Here is a 15,996-nt window from a genome sequence, read left to right as displayed (position 1 = left end):
GTCAAACATAATTTTGTATTTACACATTTTTTCATTTTTTTTTTTTTACACAGCTAAAACATTTGGTTATGGGGAAATCGATGTAAACAAAAGCAAAAATTTAAAAAAAAATTAAAATAAAGCCTAGAGGAAAATCCTATTTTTTAAAAACAAACTAAAAAGAAAAAGGCAGAACTTATAATAATCCACCGCCACTTTCCCCCCTGTGTGTATGTGTGTGTGTGTGTGTGTGTGTGTGTGTGTGTGTGTGTGTGTGTGTGTGTGTGTGTGTGTGTGTGTGGATTGTGTATTTTAGGGTGGGGGGCGGAGAGGATTTGTTGCACATTCAGTAGCAGTAGCACACGATGTGGGAGAGCAGCTCAGGAAATCTCCCTCCCGTTTCGTCACACCAACACAGGCTTCTTAAGCCTAAAATGCAAGTATTTTTGGAAGTGGCAGGTCTCGGTTATCGTCCCATCTAACCCGACCGACCGACCGACCGACCACGCTGCTGCCGCTGCTCGGATAGAAAAGAAAGTCAAAAAGCAATTTCATAAACTAATAGATCAATATGACTTTTTACAGGACTTAAATACGCTCTCATCTGAGCCTTGAATAAAATGTACTCAGTTTATATAGGCATACGTTAGTTTGTCCATTAGCAGTTCTTTTTTCTTTTTCTTTTTTTTTTAAACAGGCAGTAAACTACATAATATCCTGTACAGCACTTGTTCACATCTCCTGCCTGCTCACAGCTGACGTCGTCAAAAAAATAGGCAGCATCACACATTTGGAGTTTCCTGGTAAAGGTCGTACCTCCGTCTTCACGCGTCTGATAGATAGATCTCTGAAATTTTCTCTTCACGCATCAAAATCGGCCCCTCGAAGGAGGGAGAGGAAGGGAGAGGGAGGCTCCGACAGCAAAAAGGCAATGGTTCAGAGCATCGGCCCCTCGCAGGGGAGACAGCCGGGCGAAGCTTCGGGACAGTAAAAAGCCTGTCTGTCGTCTTCACTCTGTTGTCGACGCCCGCGTTACTCGTTCGATGCTCAAGTGTTCAGCGGTCATGAATTAAACTTGCAACTTTAAAGTGCAGACATCCTGCTAAGCTGGAAAATTCACAGAACTTCAGTGAAATAAATAAAAGGGAGATCAAAACAAAAGTCTCACAGTTGTTTCACCTCAATGCCGTTTCTTCCATTCAGTGCAACCAGAACAGAGACTTTTTCCACAAATATCAGTGCTGATTCAAATTTTCTTTCCCTGAATTCACTCAAAACAAACATAATGTCAAACATAATGACACAAGAAGCGCTGGCAAAACTTAAAAAAAAAATGAAGGGATGAACAGAAACAAACCTAAAAATGCAGCTCAAAATGTGTTTAATGAAAGTTTGTGGTTTGTGCAGCAGAGGACTGTGTTGGACCGGGCGAGGGGAGGAAAGGCTCAAAGGAAGGATGAGGTGTTGGGTACATTTGCTCCGGGTGGTTTCGGTCGTCGGGTCTGCTCAGCCGCTGAGCGGGTCCTCTCGGTAGTGGATGGCGTAGCGCAGCTTCTCCAGCATCACGTCCAGAGAGGTGTACTGCGGCAGCTTCACCATGAACATGCAGGTCTCCACTCGGATGTAGCGCGAGTCCGGCTGGCCTGGAGGGGGAACGGGAGGAATGAGAACAAAGCAGCAGGAACTACTGAAGACAAACCGTTATTCCTGCAAGTCCGCGAGTAAATCCACGTATCTTATGTGTAGCTAAACAGAGCAGGTGGAATGTTTACATCTGGGATTTTACATTTTGACTCAGCATGTAAACAAGCTCAGTATCTCTCCTTTACATAAACCTAATAAATCCCATGACGGACAACGTGTCCAAAGTCTTCTTTGATAACGGCTATCAGCTGTTTCTGCGCCGCGCAGCGACAGTCGTTACCTGCAGCTCCATCGGGAGGGGCGATCTTCATGGGGTATGGGGGGACGTGGGCCGTGTCGGGACCGCCGTCCTTGCAGGGGCAGGTGAAGGGGATGCGCTCCTGGTTGCAGGCAAACTTGATGAACTTGCAGAGCTCCTCTTGGGTGAACATCTCCAGAGCGGTCCAGAAGAACTCGATGTGCTGGTCGGTCTCCATCAGACCGACTTGATACATTGTGTGAGCCTAAAGAGGCAGAGGACGGATTGGATAAATCACATTTAAAAGAAAGACTTCAAATTTTAAGCTATACTGTCCGTCATTCATCCAGTGCAGGGGGGGTGTTACGTCTTTACCTTGAGGAACTCCAGGTTAATGTAAGGCAATCCGCAGGTGCGCAGTTCGATCTCCAGAGGGCTGAGCATGGTGAGCAGCTGCAGGGGGATGATGGAGGACAGCCCGGCGCGCACCGCCGTCATGCACTCCACGTTCTGCAGCTCCCGCAGGCGGAGGCTCCTCACCGCCCGTGCATACACGTCTTTGTTCTCCCAGCTGAGCACACACAAACAAGGAGATTAGGGCGCATCCGGAGTGAAGGCAGAGTGTGTTGTGCTGCAGCTCGGAGGCAAATGAGGAGAACAAACACGACAAAGCACCTGACAGTGAGGCCACGCCCTCCTTGACACAGCTCCACCTCTTCACCCGTCATTGTGACGTAGGTAAAAGTGCAGCAGGGCCGGCTCGGGGAGTCGGGGCTTTCTCCTGAATGGTGCTGGGAGGAGATTTCGGCACACAGGGCCTCCAACTCGGCCTCATCAGTCACCTGCAGCATGAACACCGGGGTCAGTTTAGGGTCGCATGCTGGCATGAGGGGAAGAGGTGGAGATGCGATGCTAAATCCTCACGTTTTCAAATTTCTTCACGTAGTTGAAGGTGAGCACGTCGGCTTCCTGCAGATCCTGCTCGCAGTCCAGGGGCTCGCCCACCAGTCCCTTCCAGAAAGAGCCCAGCAGATCTAAAGGCAGTGGCACATCTGCACGGATGGCGATGCCGAGCAGCTGACCGAAGAACTGCAGCAGCTGCTCCTCTGCATAGCTGATGGGGCACGGCGTCAGGATGTACTTTCCCTGAGGACGATGAAGGAAAAGGACAAAACAAAAACTGTGATCCGTGCTACAGTCACTGACGTAACAGATTGAAATGATTGTTTAAAGTGTCGGTGAGCGTAGGAACTGTGAGGACAAAACATACGGAATAGGTTAAACAGTCAATTAAGCCTTTTTTTGGGGGGAAATTCCAAATGTCCAAATAATTTTTACCTTATTGCGGTTGGCTGCGGCGCTGGGGCAGGGCAGCAGCAGGGAAAGTGCTGAACTCTGTAACTCTTTACAAACCTGCCACAGGAAGTGTCTGAAAGAGCCACCTGCGGAAAGACATTCGTCACAGACACAGTTGGGTTCAAAAGAAATCCGAGCGTAGAGCAAGGCAGTAAAGGAGACAGAGCGAGGCGAAGGTCTAACTTGTGCCGTGGACTTCCTCTCCGGTGAAGCGGATGTTGAAGGCGTAGGTCGGGTCTCCTCCGCTGGCCAGTTTGACGCACAGCTGTGACGACGGCACACAGGACAGCTGACGAGCCGCCTGGCAGAAGTACGTGTTCTCCGATGATCTGATCTCCCCTGAAAGGCGACCCCAGAAAAGAGTGACGTCCGCTGATGTAACAAGTCATCCGAATCCTGAAAAAACAAGCCGCGGGAATGTCTACCTCCGACGATCTCCAGAGGGTCCAGAGTGATCTCAGGAGCAGCGTGGTCAGCTGTTCTCTGCACCGTGGCGTTCAGCACCCGGTTCATTACAGTCACCTTCGTGTCGTAGAAGATGAGACCTGAAACCAGAGCAGACGGAGATGACATGTCTTCAGCAAAAACAAAGCTGCACGATAGAGTAGCACATGCACACACACACACACACACACGCAGCTCACCTTTGGCCTCATTTAACAGCGCTGCGATGCTGTTCTGGTAAGTGTGCGTCTGCCTCAGCTCAACCAGTGGCAGGAAGAAACTCTCCAGGGTGTTGTTGAGGGACTGCAGCAGAGCGAAGCGCAGGCGCAAGCTCTCCACCGGCACATCTGCAAACACCAGGGAGGAAAACTCAACGTGTCTGCGGAAAGACGCTGAAAGAATCAACTTGTTTTGAATCGAAATCTCCACTGTTTGAATAAGATCAGGGCGGTGACCCACTGAGCAGGCAGGCCACGCGGGGGTCGGCGGCGTCGCTGGGGTCCAGGTACACTTCGTGGGGATGCAGCCGGGCCGGAGTGATGGCCAGGTGACGGCACAGTCTGTTGATGTACTGGACCAACGCTACGTCCATCTCCAGACTCCACTTCCTGCACGCCTTCTGGGCGTGGCGAGTGTCGATGCAGGTACACCTAACAGAGAGCCAGCTACTGTTACGACAGACACCTTTAACTTTAACCTAAGAATAATACGAAGAGAGACTCTTTCTAATTCAGTGAAATAGTATTTAAATCTGAAGGTGTGAGAAGAAATTTTTTGTCAATTCATGATGAGCTTAACACATTTCCGCGTCAGGAAAGTGTGTGACTGCGCTGAGTTACAGCAGTGTGAGCGCTGAGTTATGAGAGTGTAACTTTCCCAGTCTGACCTTTCAAAGTGAAGGTCATAGCCACAGGCCAGAATGGCCCTCCAGACGCTGCGGATGTCCTGCTTGGCACGGTCCACTGCAAATTTATGGAAGCCTTCCAGTGTCAGGTACTTCTCCTCGGGGACTGAAAAAAACAAAGTGGCACTGAGAGTTAGGAAAAGCACAGCGCTGAACAATCAACTATTAAGTTTCTAAACCTGGAATAAACATGGGAATATGCCATAAATCTCAATAATGTACAAAACAGCAAGTGAAACTCACAAGTTTAGGAGTTTTCTACTCATTTTTAATAATTTACTTAAGTACCGAGGTGAAAAGTATTTGTTTCAAGCGCCTGTGCTTTAAGTAAGCATTTCTTTTTATGGTATTTTACTTTTACTGTCTACATTTGAACACAAGTATCTGGACATTCTATTTCTATGCATTAACTGAGAATGATTTAAAGTTACAAGGTGAAAAGATCGAAGTTATCCATATACAGTTATCCATAATGAACTGAAGAACTTGTGTTTTTAATGCAGACCTTGTCAGATAAATCTGTGGTACTTTAATTTGTCCTGACCGTTTCCCCACCCAGTGAAGGAATTTGTTGAAAGTTTCATTACAAAGTAAAATATAATTAGGTTAGTCCTGAGAAGAGGAGTATGTAATCCTTTAGTGAATTTACCTTTGCAGGAAACTCTTTCAAAACAAAATGTTAACCTGATATATTCAGTAATACATGTGTGTTTGATTACTGCCAACCTTCAGCTTTCTTAGCGGGAGATTTTTCCACATCTTTCTCCTCGGGTCTGGATTTCTCTGGAGATTTCGGCTTCAAAACGGTTTTCTTCTCACTCAGTGCAGTCCTAGCAGAGACGAGAGCCAGGAACGACACGGAAGGTTTAATTAAATGCTCACTGTTCAGGCAGAAGAGCAATTTGAGGAGCTTTAATGACACTAACAAGGTGGTTAACATGAAATATTTAGAAATATACACGTGCAAATAGTACAGACAAAAACAAAACCATAGAAATGAAAACGACAAGTATAAAAATTCTCATTTTAAATTACGATATTCACTCATCAACGGGTTAAAAGCCTCACCTGACACTGTTGAGCACAGACTTCTCCTTGGTGGGGGGTTTGGTGATGGGCCTCTTGGTGCTCACCACCTTCCCTTGATGCTGCTCTTTCCCTGCCTTGCTGTATTTGTTCTTGTTGGGCTTGGGGGTTCCATACTTCCTCAGAATCTAAAAGAAAGACACAGAGTTGAGGTATTTGTGTGCACTTTACGGTCAAAATTGCAAGCTTTAAGCACGTATACCACGACATGACAAACTGCTGCCGTTACCTGAGTAAGCTGGTCTTCAAGTACTTTCTTGGGAGGTCGAACGTTGGTGAAGAAAGTGTGCAGTAAGTTTCCTGGTGTCTGAGAGTTGATCTGCTCCTTGCTGAGGTAAATGTCGGACACTTTCACAGGCTTGGCTGGGGTGAGACTGAGCATCTGCTCCGAGTGCACACAGCTCTTAAAAATATCCGTGAGAACGTCTCGAGCGCCAGGCACGAGCTTGTCACCTTGAAACACAGAAACAGACTTTAATTCAGCAGAACTGACTTCATTCAGTAAAACACGGAAGACCCCCAATAAGACAAACACAAACCTTTGACTGATTTGTCCAGGAAGTAGTCTTCAAGGGCAGAGCTGCCCTGCGTGTCAAACAGGCTCTGGTTAACGCTGGAGGCGGTGAGGATTTCCTCGTTGGTTAACTCCATCAGTTCCTCTTCGCCTTCCAGACTGGACAGACCGATCAGGTCACTGCTGTTGAACAGACTGGCGCGGATTTTTTCCACCTTGGCTCGAGAGCGAACCTGCAGTCAGAGAAAGGTTCCTTCAGATTTTGGTTTGATTTCCTACAGACATGAGTGACATTACACAGAGACGCTGATTTGCGTCGACTCGCCTCAATAACGGCGTAGCCCTTGATGGGCCGGGCCGTGACGGCGTTGCTCTCCTGGGATGTGACCGTGTGCATCGAGCCGCCGTCGGACGCCGAGGGTGTTTCTGCGCTATCGACGGGCTCCCCCAAACTGCCCAGACTTCCAAGGCTTCCTGTGCTGCACAGAGAGGTGTCCAGACTCTCCTGACTGGAAACCGTCTGCGGGTCTTGGGGGCCCTGCTGGGGGTACGGCACGGCAGATGCGGCGGCGGCGGGGGTGAGAGGTGGGACGGCTAACAGCTCCTGATCGCTGGCAGTGCGGGAAACCCCCTGCGAGGAGCTGCAGATGGAGGTCTGGCTGGTGGAGGCCGAAGCGCTCACGCTCATCGCTGGAGTCACACTGCTGGAGCTGTCAGGGCTTTCAGGACCCCCGTTGTTGGGGAAGGGCCGTTCGGTCTCGGGGCCCACTTTGCCATCCTGGGGGCTTGAAACCGCCGCTCCGCTTTTGGGTTTCTTGGGGTCTTCTTCCTGCAGCGGGATGAAAACCTCATCTTTGAAGAGGCCTCCGTGTGCATTGCAGGCCCGGCGGATGGCGTTCCGGACCACGGCCTCCTCTAAATGCGTGGGGATCCCTGAGAGCACCAGCAGGCGGCTGTGAGCGGTGGGGCCCACCAGGGCCTGGCAGGCGTCCGTCACGGCGTCGCTGGTGACGCTTAACCCCTGCGGGTCCTTATTGGCCAGATGTCGCAGGATCATCAGGAGGGTGAGGCAGCGGTGGAACCACAGCATGTCCTCGGGTTTGCTCCCGGCCATGTTCAGCAGGGCGCTGTCGCTCTCCGACAGCCTCGCGCCGCCACTTCCCCGCTTCCCAGACACGGCCGCCGCCGCCACCGCGGCCGCCGCTCTCTCGCGCTTCATCTTCACCTTCTTGCGCTTGGACAGCAGGCTGGGGCTCTGCGGCGTCTGGCCCGGGGACGATGACGAGGACGAGGACGAATCGCTGAGGTTGGGAGCGCTGGTGGAGGACAGGGTTCCCACTGAGGAGCCGCTGACGTTGAGGGGGAGCGTCACCTCGGCCACGGCCAGACACACCTCCATCAGGGCGTGGAAGTAGGTGGAGAAGCGACTCTGTTCTGCCCCCAGAGCCAGCGCGATCCCTCCAGACGAGGACCCCCCTGCCCCGGCGCCTCCAGCAGACCATCCCTGAGTCTCGCGGTCGTAGAGTTTGCGCAGTTCCGTCTGCAGCGCCATGAGCACTGCCAGGCAGGGGTTAAGCAGCAGAGCGATTGAACTGGAAAGGCCAGCAGGGCTCTTGCGTTGCTCTAAGTGGTGGATCTTTCTCAACAGCTCAGCTAACAAGTGAAAGATGAGTTCCTTGATGGAGGGAGCCAGGTCAGTGGTCCACAGCAAACCACCTAATAACCGGGAGAAAGAAACATTATAAGCTGGAACATGTCTTTTCATTGGGCCGTATGCTGTATTTCATAAGTCTGGGTGGCCATGAATGATGAATACGGGGATTTAATTGGCATACACAACTTATAAGCACAATGTTTAATGAGTTGGAACCATTAGATTTTGGGAATTTTTAAATTAAAGGGAAAAAAAACCCCAGTTTAAATCAAAAGTTCACAATTTCACATTTAAATATTCAATAGCTACAAAACAAATTAAACCATATTAACCAAATTACACTGCGATAATAACTATGTTCACGTCAAAACTCAATAATTAGGACTCGTTAAATTTCACCATAACCGGTGTCCATCCTACCTAGGAGCTCGACCACCTGCAGCAGCACCGACGAGGGCACCGTGTCCAACTCCTCCTCCGACCGCTCACTGCTCTCTCCCAGCTTCCACGTCAACAGCTGCTCAGCGAACGCCATGGCCAGAGGAAACTCCAGTGGGAGGGAGTGCAGCACCAGCACAGCACCAGGAGGGGGCGATACCCCTACGAAGAAGATAGCGGGACAGTCCATTTCTCTTTCACTGAGCAACAAAAAGTTTTAACACTGCCTGTATGAAATACGAAACCCACCTAGTTTAATGTGAACTTTATCCGTCGGGATGATGACGGAGGGGTACTGGTTGGTCGTTGGAGGGGGAGTAAGGCCTGTGTTGGTAGGTGAGGCATCCAAAGGGAAACACACAGCCTCCATCAGATTGAGCTGGCCGTTTCTCCGCACCTTGTGGCCCAGCCCATACACCATGACTCGAGCCCAGGGCGCCTTGTACAGACTGGAGCTAATGGAGTGGAAAGCATGTGTGGATTAATAATTAAAGAAACACTGAAAACTGCTTTTATCATGAATTACTAATGACTGGAAAAAGGCGGCGTGACCTACTCTTTCCGGCAGCCGAGCTGGCTCTCTTTGCAGGACACGATGACAAACGCAGCACCTGGGAAACTGACGTCCATGCTGACCTTTGACTCTGTGACGGGGAACTCCTCGGACGTGAACTGCTCTGGCGCATTCTGCCAAAGTGAACAGAAAAATAAACCAACAGTCAGCAGTCTGTTCGTCTGGATTCAGGTGACAGATTTGTAAAAATAAATGAAGAGCTGACCTGAAGGAAGCAGCAGATCTGCTTTGTAAGCTCCAGCAAGCTTTCCTCTCCTTGATGCAAGGCACGAGTGATGGCCACTGTCAGCCATTCCCGGATGGGCTGAGCATTGCCTTGGTAAAACAGGTCTGTGGGGGAGCAGCTCTGGCCCTCCAGATTGTGAAGCACCGACTGAGCCAACAGAATGGAACTAGAACTAATAGTGCCATCTGCAGGAGGAACGCGGCAACGATCAGCAGAGAACGAAAGCGTTGCGCAACAATTACTGAAAATACACATTTACACTGACCGGGAAGGGGCGGGGCCAGCAGCTGATTGGAGAGAAGCTGCAGGTGTTCCAAGGTAATGTCACGGATAGCAGGGATGTGGAAGAGACGCGTGAAGGTGTGGGGACTCTTGGGGGCGAAGATGTTGAGCAAGGCCATGCGACAGTACAATCGAGCCAGCGCACTCTCACAGCGAAGGAGCTCCCTGAAGACAAAACAGCAGAGGTAACTTTTAGCTCGTGTGCAGGTTGCCAGCGATCTTCATCGCCGCTGGATTCATATCTATTACCTGTGAATCTGAATGTTGCTGCTGTCCAGTGAGACCAGGCCGTTGGCCGCGGTGCGTCGAGACCCGGCGGGCGGACGTTCCAGCATCTCGATAGGGTACCAGTACCTCACCAGAACCCCCTCACTGCGCAGGTATGTCTCCACCTGCACCAGTTCATTCACCTGAAAAACACACAGAAAACACACAGCTGAATTCTAGCTTCACTGTGAGGATGTCATCTGAATACTTCCACATGCAGTGGTGTTTCAAACTGAATTTAATTTACTGCTAAAAAGTATCAAAGTAAGGAATATACTTACAGAGTCCACATCTAGCACCACACCATACAGACCAAAGGTCTTCAACATGCCCCGGATAGCAAACTTGGGCAGGGCGGTCCCGCCTGTGGTGCTGTTTGTATTGTTGCTGTCAGGACATCGAATGACCACAGTCAAGCCTGCATTGAAAAAGCAGAATAATCACCATCGGTTATTACATATTACGTTACACTACTTACTTGACTGACGGTGAGCGTTGGTTAGAGTTTAGATTATTTCCTGAACAACAGATAATTCCCTTGGGTACCTTTGCGGACTTTGTCGATCGTGAATTTGTTGGCCTCGTCCTTGATGTCCTCAATCGTGGGGAGGTAGAGGTCACGAGGAATCCCACCGTTCTCTTCATAGAGGAACTCCACGGTCTGTCTGGCGATGTCGACCATTCCTGTTTCCAGTGAAAACAAAACATTGACATAAACAGTGTCACAGTGATACAACAGGCGTGGGGTTGGTTAAAATTTCACCTGCAATTCAATCAACACTGACATCTAACACACACTGCATTAAATAAGCTCTGCAATGTCAATTAATTTAATCTCAAATTTGATTTTATCCTTCAGTTATTCTACTTGTTCCGATGTGTTTGAGGATCATTAAATTCTTGTTGCCTGAGTGCACCTAAATTACTGCCAGTAAAACTGACAGCACTGAAACAGCGCGACTGCTTTTAGAGAGAAAGCAAAAGGCAGTGGGATTTCCATCTTTTCACATTCCTATTCTGTTCCAGTTTCTAATTAACAAAATGTTCTGATTTATGTCATTGTTTCTGAAGCTTTAAAAGGTACCAGAAAAAAAAGCACTCATTTAATCGTAAATGCTTTCATCCTTCTGAAAACAAATTTCTTCTGGTGTTTATTCCTTCTTTTTTCTAAATGTGATGGCTGCAGAAGATAAATATTTTGAACGCAGTGCATTGCTGTCCTATTTTACTGAAGTTCACTCATTCTTTACCCAGCTGCAGAGCTCCTTTGATTTGGTCCAAGCCAGATTTCCTCTCGGCCTCATTACGGAACCGCCTTCGAATTGTTGGGAACACTTTGGTCTCCCAGGCCTTCACCAGGAGGGCATAGTGATCCTCCTACAATCACACACAAACCATAGGAAATGGTAAAAAAAAAAAAATAAAAGCATACAACTATTTGTTAAACACAGTTTGGAGTAGTGAATACTTGACTGACTCTTGGGACGTCATCATCATCCTCGTCATCGCTCTCATCGTCTGCGATGGGTGGAGGATGAGGATCAGGCCCGGAGGTGACCAGGTTCTCGTAGCTCAACTCCACCTTGTAATGGCACGAGAGGTCGCTGTTGTATTCTGCAAGAGCACAACAAGTTAGACTGGACACAGACATGCACAGCGAAGATGACGGTTCGGATCAGAAGCGAGATGATGGCGGGAAACATACGTTGCTGGGCAACAGCAACAGCTGCAATCCGACAAGGAGGTCCATGAGAGCCGGAGTCTGAAGTGACACTTGCCCCGGCATCATTATCGCTGTCTGAGGCCATGGCAAAGGGGAGCGCTTCAAAATTTGCACTTATTTCCTCGGCTAGGTCCACACACAAGTCTGCAGCATTTCTGTGTGCTTGTCCCTCTGCGTATGCAAAAGGCCGGTTCCCAAAGTTGGCACGAATCTTTGAGTTCTATCAAACAGAATCAGAAGAGCAAAGATTCAGGATGAATGGTTTTCTAAACAAACCAAGAAAAATTCTTCTCGCATCATTTCAACCTGTGAATGCTTACCTTTTTCTGGATGTGCACCAGGGGCCACATTCCACCAGCTACATCCTCGAGAATGGGACTGAGCCGCTGGCCGCAGTAGGTGAAGTAAACTCTGCCTTTAGGAGCCTGACCCGGGGGCGGAGGAGTGCCTTCAGAGCGCTCCCAGCCAATTCCCGCCACGTCACCTGTGTTTACGCAAACTCAGCATCACTGCTGTATACATGTAATATGCTCACAACAAACGCTTACTAACACAGGAAACAGCTTCAGAAGGGCGAATAAAATATACTTCTCGGAAAACACATCCAGTTCGTATAGAATTTATTTAATGAGTTTATTCCAAAACAGTGCCAGACATTGCTGTATGGATTTCTAAGACAAACAAAACAAAGAAAGACTTCATTCTAAATAGACCTATTTTGTTTTCAATCTTACCAGGAAGGAGAGCCACATCCAGCCGAACACTTTTCCACTGTAGCAAACTGGAGCCGTTATAATGCACCGCCCTGCCATTGCTAACACACACAGGTAGACGAGAGACAGATACACAGAGACAAATGAAGCATCGGAAAACAGTCAAAAATCAAGTCAGAGACAGAACAAGACAGACACAGTAAAATCTCAAATCTCAATCAACGTACTTATGAAACAGACAAGTGCCAACGGGGTTTGTCCAGGCTCCGTCTCTCTTCTCTGCTTCTGTTGCGAAACCAAAGGACACAATCGGACCACTGTCCTCCTCAGAGTCTCCATAGGAGACGATTTCTATCTCCCAGTAAAAAGACGGCGCCTGCAAAGAGAAGATTAGGATCATGACATCAGCACCGTATTTTTACTCACTGATACCTTTTCCTACACGTGTATGAGCAGATACTATTAAAGCGGAGCATTTGAATGTATGTGTCCACCTGAATCGGTACAGGAGAGGTGGCATAGATGAAAGTGCCTCTGGGAAGACCTCCTCCTGCACTCGGATCAGCCAAGAAGGTGACTGACGTCAGACGAGATGAGAACATGCACGCGCGGACTGGAGGGAACACTCGAGACGGACACCAGGTGATCTCCTTCGGCTGCCAAGACAAACGTCAAATGTTTTAGTGGGAGATTAGTGGGAAGAGAAGATCTGACTGCAAAAAAAAATTGAGACTTTCATAGAATAAGTTCCTCCAGTGGTCAGACAAAAATGCTCCAAAGAACTCAAATAATTTCTGACATTGATGAGTGTTCTTTGAAAAGCAAGCCATTGTTTATGTATATGTCATATTCTATCTGCAAAAATGTAGTTTTATAAACATTTTATTTATGTGGTCTATGCAAACTAACAACTGTTTTCCCTTTTTTTTTCAGTGCACGTGTTCTGATGAACTTCTTCCACATGTGTACACAACGAGGGAATTCTTGCATTTGCTGTTTGATTCTGCAAACATACAAGAAATAACAATAGACAGTGAAGCGAGTACCTGCCGTCTGTCTGTCTGCAGTGGCGGAGGTGGCGGCCGAGCACAGTCCCGGTACAGCATCCTCACTCTTTCACACTGAGCCTCAACCATGCCAAGACGCTCTCCTGCACAAGATGAAAACATCTGTCACATTCAAACAGCTGCCAACTTGATTTGTTCCGGAGACATTTTTGCTGCATGAACAATCCGACATCCTCACCAGGACTGCATTCCTGTGCAACCAAGTTGAGAACTTCGACAGCTGCAGGACACTGCTGAATGAACTCCTCACAGAAGGAACTATCCTCCAGGAGCTGAGCCATCACCAAACACGCCCTGAAAAATCACAATCAAGAACTTGCTGGTTTCGCTGTGATCTAATATATTTTCTGTCCCTGTATTTGATTAGACAGATAAAGAACAGCACTATTTAACACTATAGATTTATTCTAAGACTTGCAGGATATTGAAGTACAGGGAAGAATCTAAAATAAACCAAATAAGAGCATCCTAACCGTGTTCTGATTTCAGCCAGCAGCCGAACTGCAGCCATTACTGGGCTGGAGCCATCTCCCGTGGCAGGCAGCGACGTGTGAATGGAGAGACTGCCCTCCTGTGGCAAAAGCATGGACTGGACTGCCTGAACCACCTTTTCCGTGATGGAGAGCTTGTAGAGTGGGAGAGCCTGTCGCAAGTCAGCCAAAAGGAGAAAAAAAGAGAGAGACCGGAGTGAGACTCAGGTTGCTATTTTCTACAATAACAACAACTGCCCTGGATCTGATAGTGGAATCCTTCACCTCGGATCTTGGAGTGCAGAGGCGTGATATCGGTACTGTCAGAATGTCTGAGGCTTTGCAAGCCTTTCTGTAGTCGCAAGAAGGAAACTTGACTGTTGCAATGCCCTCCTGTTCATTTATGGACATAACTATGCCCACGCTCCCCAGAACGCCTTTACCTATCACCTGAGAGCAGAGGAGTCACATCCAATGAGACAGCTGCTTACATTTCAATGCTTTCAACAACAAACAGGTTTTGACTAGTATGAAAAAAAAGGAAAACCGTTGAGGAATGTATGTACACTATGATTTTATGAATATATAAATATATTCATGTACATAGAAATGTTGTCCCTTTGAACTAACCTGGACCTCAGAACCAATCTTAATGGTTTCTTTGAAACCTCCCAGGGCACAGAGTGCAGCCACAGCCTGTCTGCCAATAGCCTGCAGTTTGGCCAATTTTCTTCCACTGCTGCTGCCATTCTCCAGAATACTCTCAGCGTACTTTCCCAGCTGAGGGATAAACATCAGAGCTCGAGACAGCACCTAGCACAATGAGAAAACCATCAGGGTTACGACGAAAAGCATTATAAATGTCAAACGCACATACACCGTGAAAAAATCATTTGGAGATGGGATTGGAGATGGTTTTTATTGATTCATGACTGAGTGAGTTTCCACACAATCTTGCAGCTCAGTTACAAATACGAGCGTAACTCCTGCAGTAAACAGAAATATGCTTTACCTTTTCAGCAGTGCTCGTCCAGATCTGGGCTGTGTTGGACTCCGGAGCCGTCAGCAGGCTGTGCAGCAGAGCAATAACCTCGGCGGCCATACTGTTGGCGACGTGGCCGCTGATAAATGGCCGAACCGGGTCTGACCTGTTTTAGGCAGATTTAAAAAACAGACTTCGCAACCACAAACAAAAGTGTGTTTTGGGATGTAAATCTTGATCCAATACGGTAGAGTTGTTACAAAGACACTGAAATACTGTAACGTGTAATAAGAAATCACGTCATCAAAAAAACAGCACCTGGCCAACTCAGAATTCCTGTCTCGGCATACAGCAGTCTGAGCCGTTTTCTTCTTGTCGCCGGTGGTAATGCCTCCAGCCGTCTCCTGGGCCAGAGTCTCCACAGGTGGACCAACACTCACGATCAGACCAGACTGGGCCCACTTGTTGGCTTTCCTCAAGGCAGCAGATGCCTCTTCTGTAATCACCTCGCAGCTTCCGCTCTGAGAAGAGTAGAAAATAAAGAAGGGATAAAGATGGTAGCTACACAAACAGGAGTTTTCCCACAGTTAATGTGAACTGAAGATTTTTCTTTGGTCATATCACAACTGTACCTTTGTCATGTCTCTGTCCATCTTGACCACCTTCTCCATGTTTGCTCCCGTGCCAAGTCGAAACGGACGCCCCTCAGAACTGCTACATTTCAGAAGTTTAAAAAAAAAAAAGAAAAACACTGAAAATGCAGACACTCGGACTAAGCTTATCAATGAGAAACAACAATAATATTGGTGGAAATCTTACCTGAGAAGTGGTTGCAGAACCTCATGGGACGACTGGTCTTCCCGCTTGTGGATGAAAATGGACAGCTTGCCATCGACTGCCTCGCCTTCCTCCCCAACATCCTCACTTTTGAGAGCTCCTTTGGAGCTGGCGCGGGACAGACTGGTGTCTGGCTCAGACGAGCTGGGAGAAAGGAGAGTCTGACAACCTGGCAAAAGGAAAGAATTTCAGATGTTAACATTTTTCTATTATCATCCTTTCAGCGTGTTTCAAGGAAGAAAATAGATTCAAGTGCACACTTATATAATGCAAGTACATCATGGTAAAAGAGACAAACCTGGCACGACATAGTCTGCCAGCTTAGCAAGCAGCAGCGCAGCGATCCGTGAGGCTGGGTCACTGGCATCCTGCTGCTCAGCGTCGAGTGTGTTGATGGAGTAGCTCCACGAGGGCAGGGCCACATTACCACAGTCCTCCACGCTCATGAGAGGCAAGGCAGCTCGACACAGCTGCAGGATGATCAGCACAAGCTTTGGAGAGGGTCTCTGGTCAAGTAGCAGCGACAAGAGCTTAGAGACGCAAGCTGGCTGGCTCAGAATAGCTTTTCCTATGTGGCTCCTGGAATATAAATGAAAAT

General features: G+C 48.2%; 1 protein-coding gene across 3 annotated transcripts in view; it reads right to left on the bottom strand.

Annotated features, from left to right (window-relative positions):
• hectd4 (HECT domain E3 ubiquitin protein ligase 4) overlaps nucleotides 1-15,996 on the bottom strand; it is a 32,645-nt gene continuing 16,649 nt past the window's right edge. For 2 of the 3 annotated variants that reach the window (XM_030104418.1, XM_030104420.1), the window contains exons 36-76: nucleotides 15,697-15,977; nucleotides 15,381-15,567; nucleotides 15,194-15,275; nucleotides 14,880-15,082; nucleotides 14,592-14,727; nucleotides 14,210-14,392; nucleotides 13,865-14,029; nucleotides 13,583-13,752; nucleotides 13,288-13,403; nucleotides 13,089-13,192; nucleotides 12,537-12,698; nucleotides 12,270-12,418; nucleotides 12,064-12,143; nucleotides 11,650-11,813; nucleotides 11,312-11,549; nucleotides 11,084-11,220; nucleotides 10,857-10,983; nucleotides 10,153-10,290; nucleotides 9,888-10,024; nucleotides 9,589-9,749; nucleotides 9,323-9,504; nucleotides 9,037-9,242; nucleotides 8,814-8,944; nucleotides 8,507-8,712; nucleotides 8,240-8,419; nucleotides 6,491-7,881; nucleotides 6,191-6,398; nucleotides 5,881-6,104; nucleotides 5,634-5,779; nucleotides 5,292-5,395; nucleotides 4,548-4,671; nucleotides 4,121-4,311; nucleotides 3,862-4,008; nucleotides 3,643-3,762; nucleotides 3,401-3,556; nucleotides 3,200-3,303; nucleotides 2,786-3,007; nucleotides 2,537-2,703; nucleotides 2,237-2,432; nucleotides 1,904-2,126; nucleotides 1-1,622 (exon numbers count right to left, since the gene is read on the bottom strand). In XM_030104418.1, coding sequence (XP_029960278.1) covers nucleotides 1,486-1,622; nucleotides 1,904-2,126; nucleotides 2,237-2,432; nucleotides 2,537-2,703; nucleotides 2,786-3,007; nucleotides 3,200-3,303; nucleotides 3,401-3,556; nucleotides 3,643-3,762; nucleotides 3,862-4,008; nucleotides 4,121-4,311; nucleotides 4,548-4,671; nucleotides 5,292-5,395; nucleotides 5,634-5,779; nucleotides 5,881-6,104; nucleotides 6,191-6,398; nucleotides 6,491-7,881; nucleotides 8,240-8,419; nucleotides 8,507-8,712; nucleotides 8,814-8,944; nucleotides 9,037-9,242; nucleotides 9,323-9,504; nucleotides 9,589-9,749; nucleotides 9,888-10,024; nucleotides 10,153-10,290; nucleotides 10,857-10,983; nucleotides 11,084-11,220; nucleotides 11,312-11,549; nucleotides 11,650-11,813; nucleotides 12,064-12,143; nucleotides 12,270-12,418; nucleotides 12,537-12,698; nucleotides 13,089-13,192; nucleotides 13,288-13,403; nucleotides 13,583-13,752; nucleotides 13,865-14,029; nucleotides 14,210-14,392; nucleotides 14,592-14,727; nucleotides 14,880-15,082; nucleotides 15,194-15,275; nucleotides 15,381-15,567; nucleotides 15,697-15,977 — 7,885 coding nt within the window. In that variant the 3' untranslated portion in view covers nucleotides 1-1,485. The remainder of the gene's footprint in view (nucleotides 1,623-1,903; nucleotides 2,127-2,236; nucleotides 2,433-2,536; nucleotides 2,704-2,785; nucleotides 3,008-3,199; nucleotides 3,304-3,400; nucleotides 3,557-3,642; nucleotides 3,763-3,861; nucleotides 4,009-4,120; nucleotides 4,312-4,547; nucleotides 4,672-5,291; nucleotides 5,396-5,633; nucleotides 5,780-5,880; nucleotides 6,105-6,190; nucleotides 6,399-6,490; nucleotides 7,882-8,239; nucleotides 8,420-8,506; nucleotides 8,713-8,813; nucleotides 8,945-9,036; nucleotides 9,243-9,322; nucleotides 9,505-9,588; nucleotides 9,750-9,887; nucleotides 10,025-10,152; nucleotides 10,291-10,856; nucleotides 10,984-11,083; nucleotides 11,221-11,311; nucleotides 11,550-11,649; nucleotides 11,814-12,063; nucleotides 12,144-12,269; nucleotides 12,419-12,536; nucleotides 12,699-13,088; nucleotides 13,193-13,287; nucleotides 13,404-13,582; nucleotides 13,753-13,864; nucleotides 14,030-14,209; nucleotides 14,393-14,591; nucleotides 14,728-14,879; nucleotides 15,083-15,193; nucleotides 15,276-15,380; nucleotides 15,568-15,696; nucleotides 15,978-15,996) is intronic. The other variant, XM_030104419.1, reaches the window with a different exon arrangement.

This window comes from Salarias fasciatus, chromosome 12 (assembly GCF_902148845.1).
Source record: "Salarias fasciatus chromosome 12, fSalaFa1.1, whole genome shotgun sequence".
NCBI classification, from domain to species: Eukaryota; Metazoa; Chordata; class Actinopteri; order Blenniiformes; family Blenniidae; genus Salarias; species Salarias fasciatus.
This window is presented reverse-complemented; position numbering and strand designations above follow the sequence as displayed.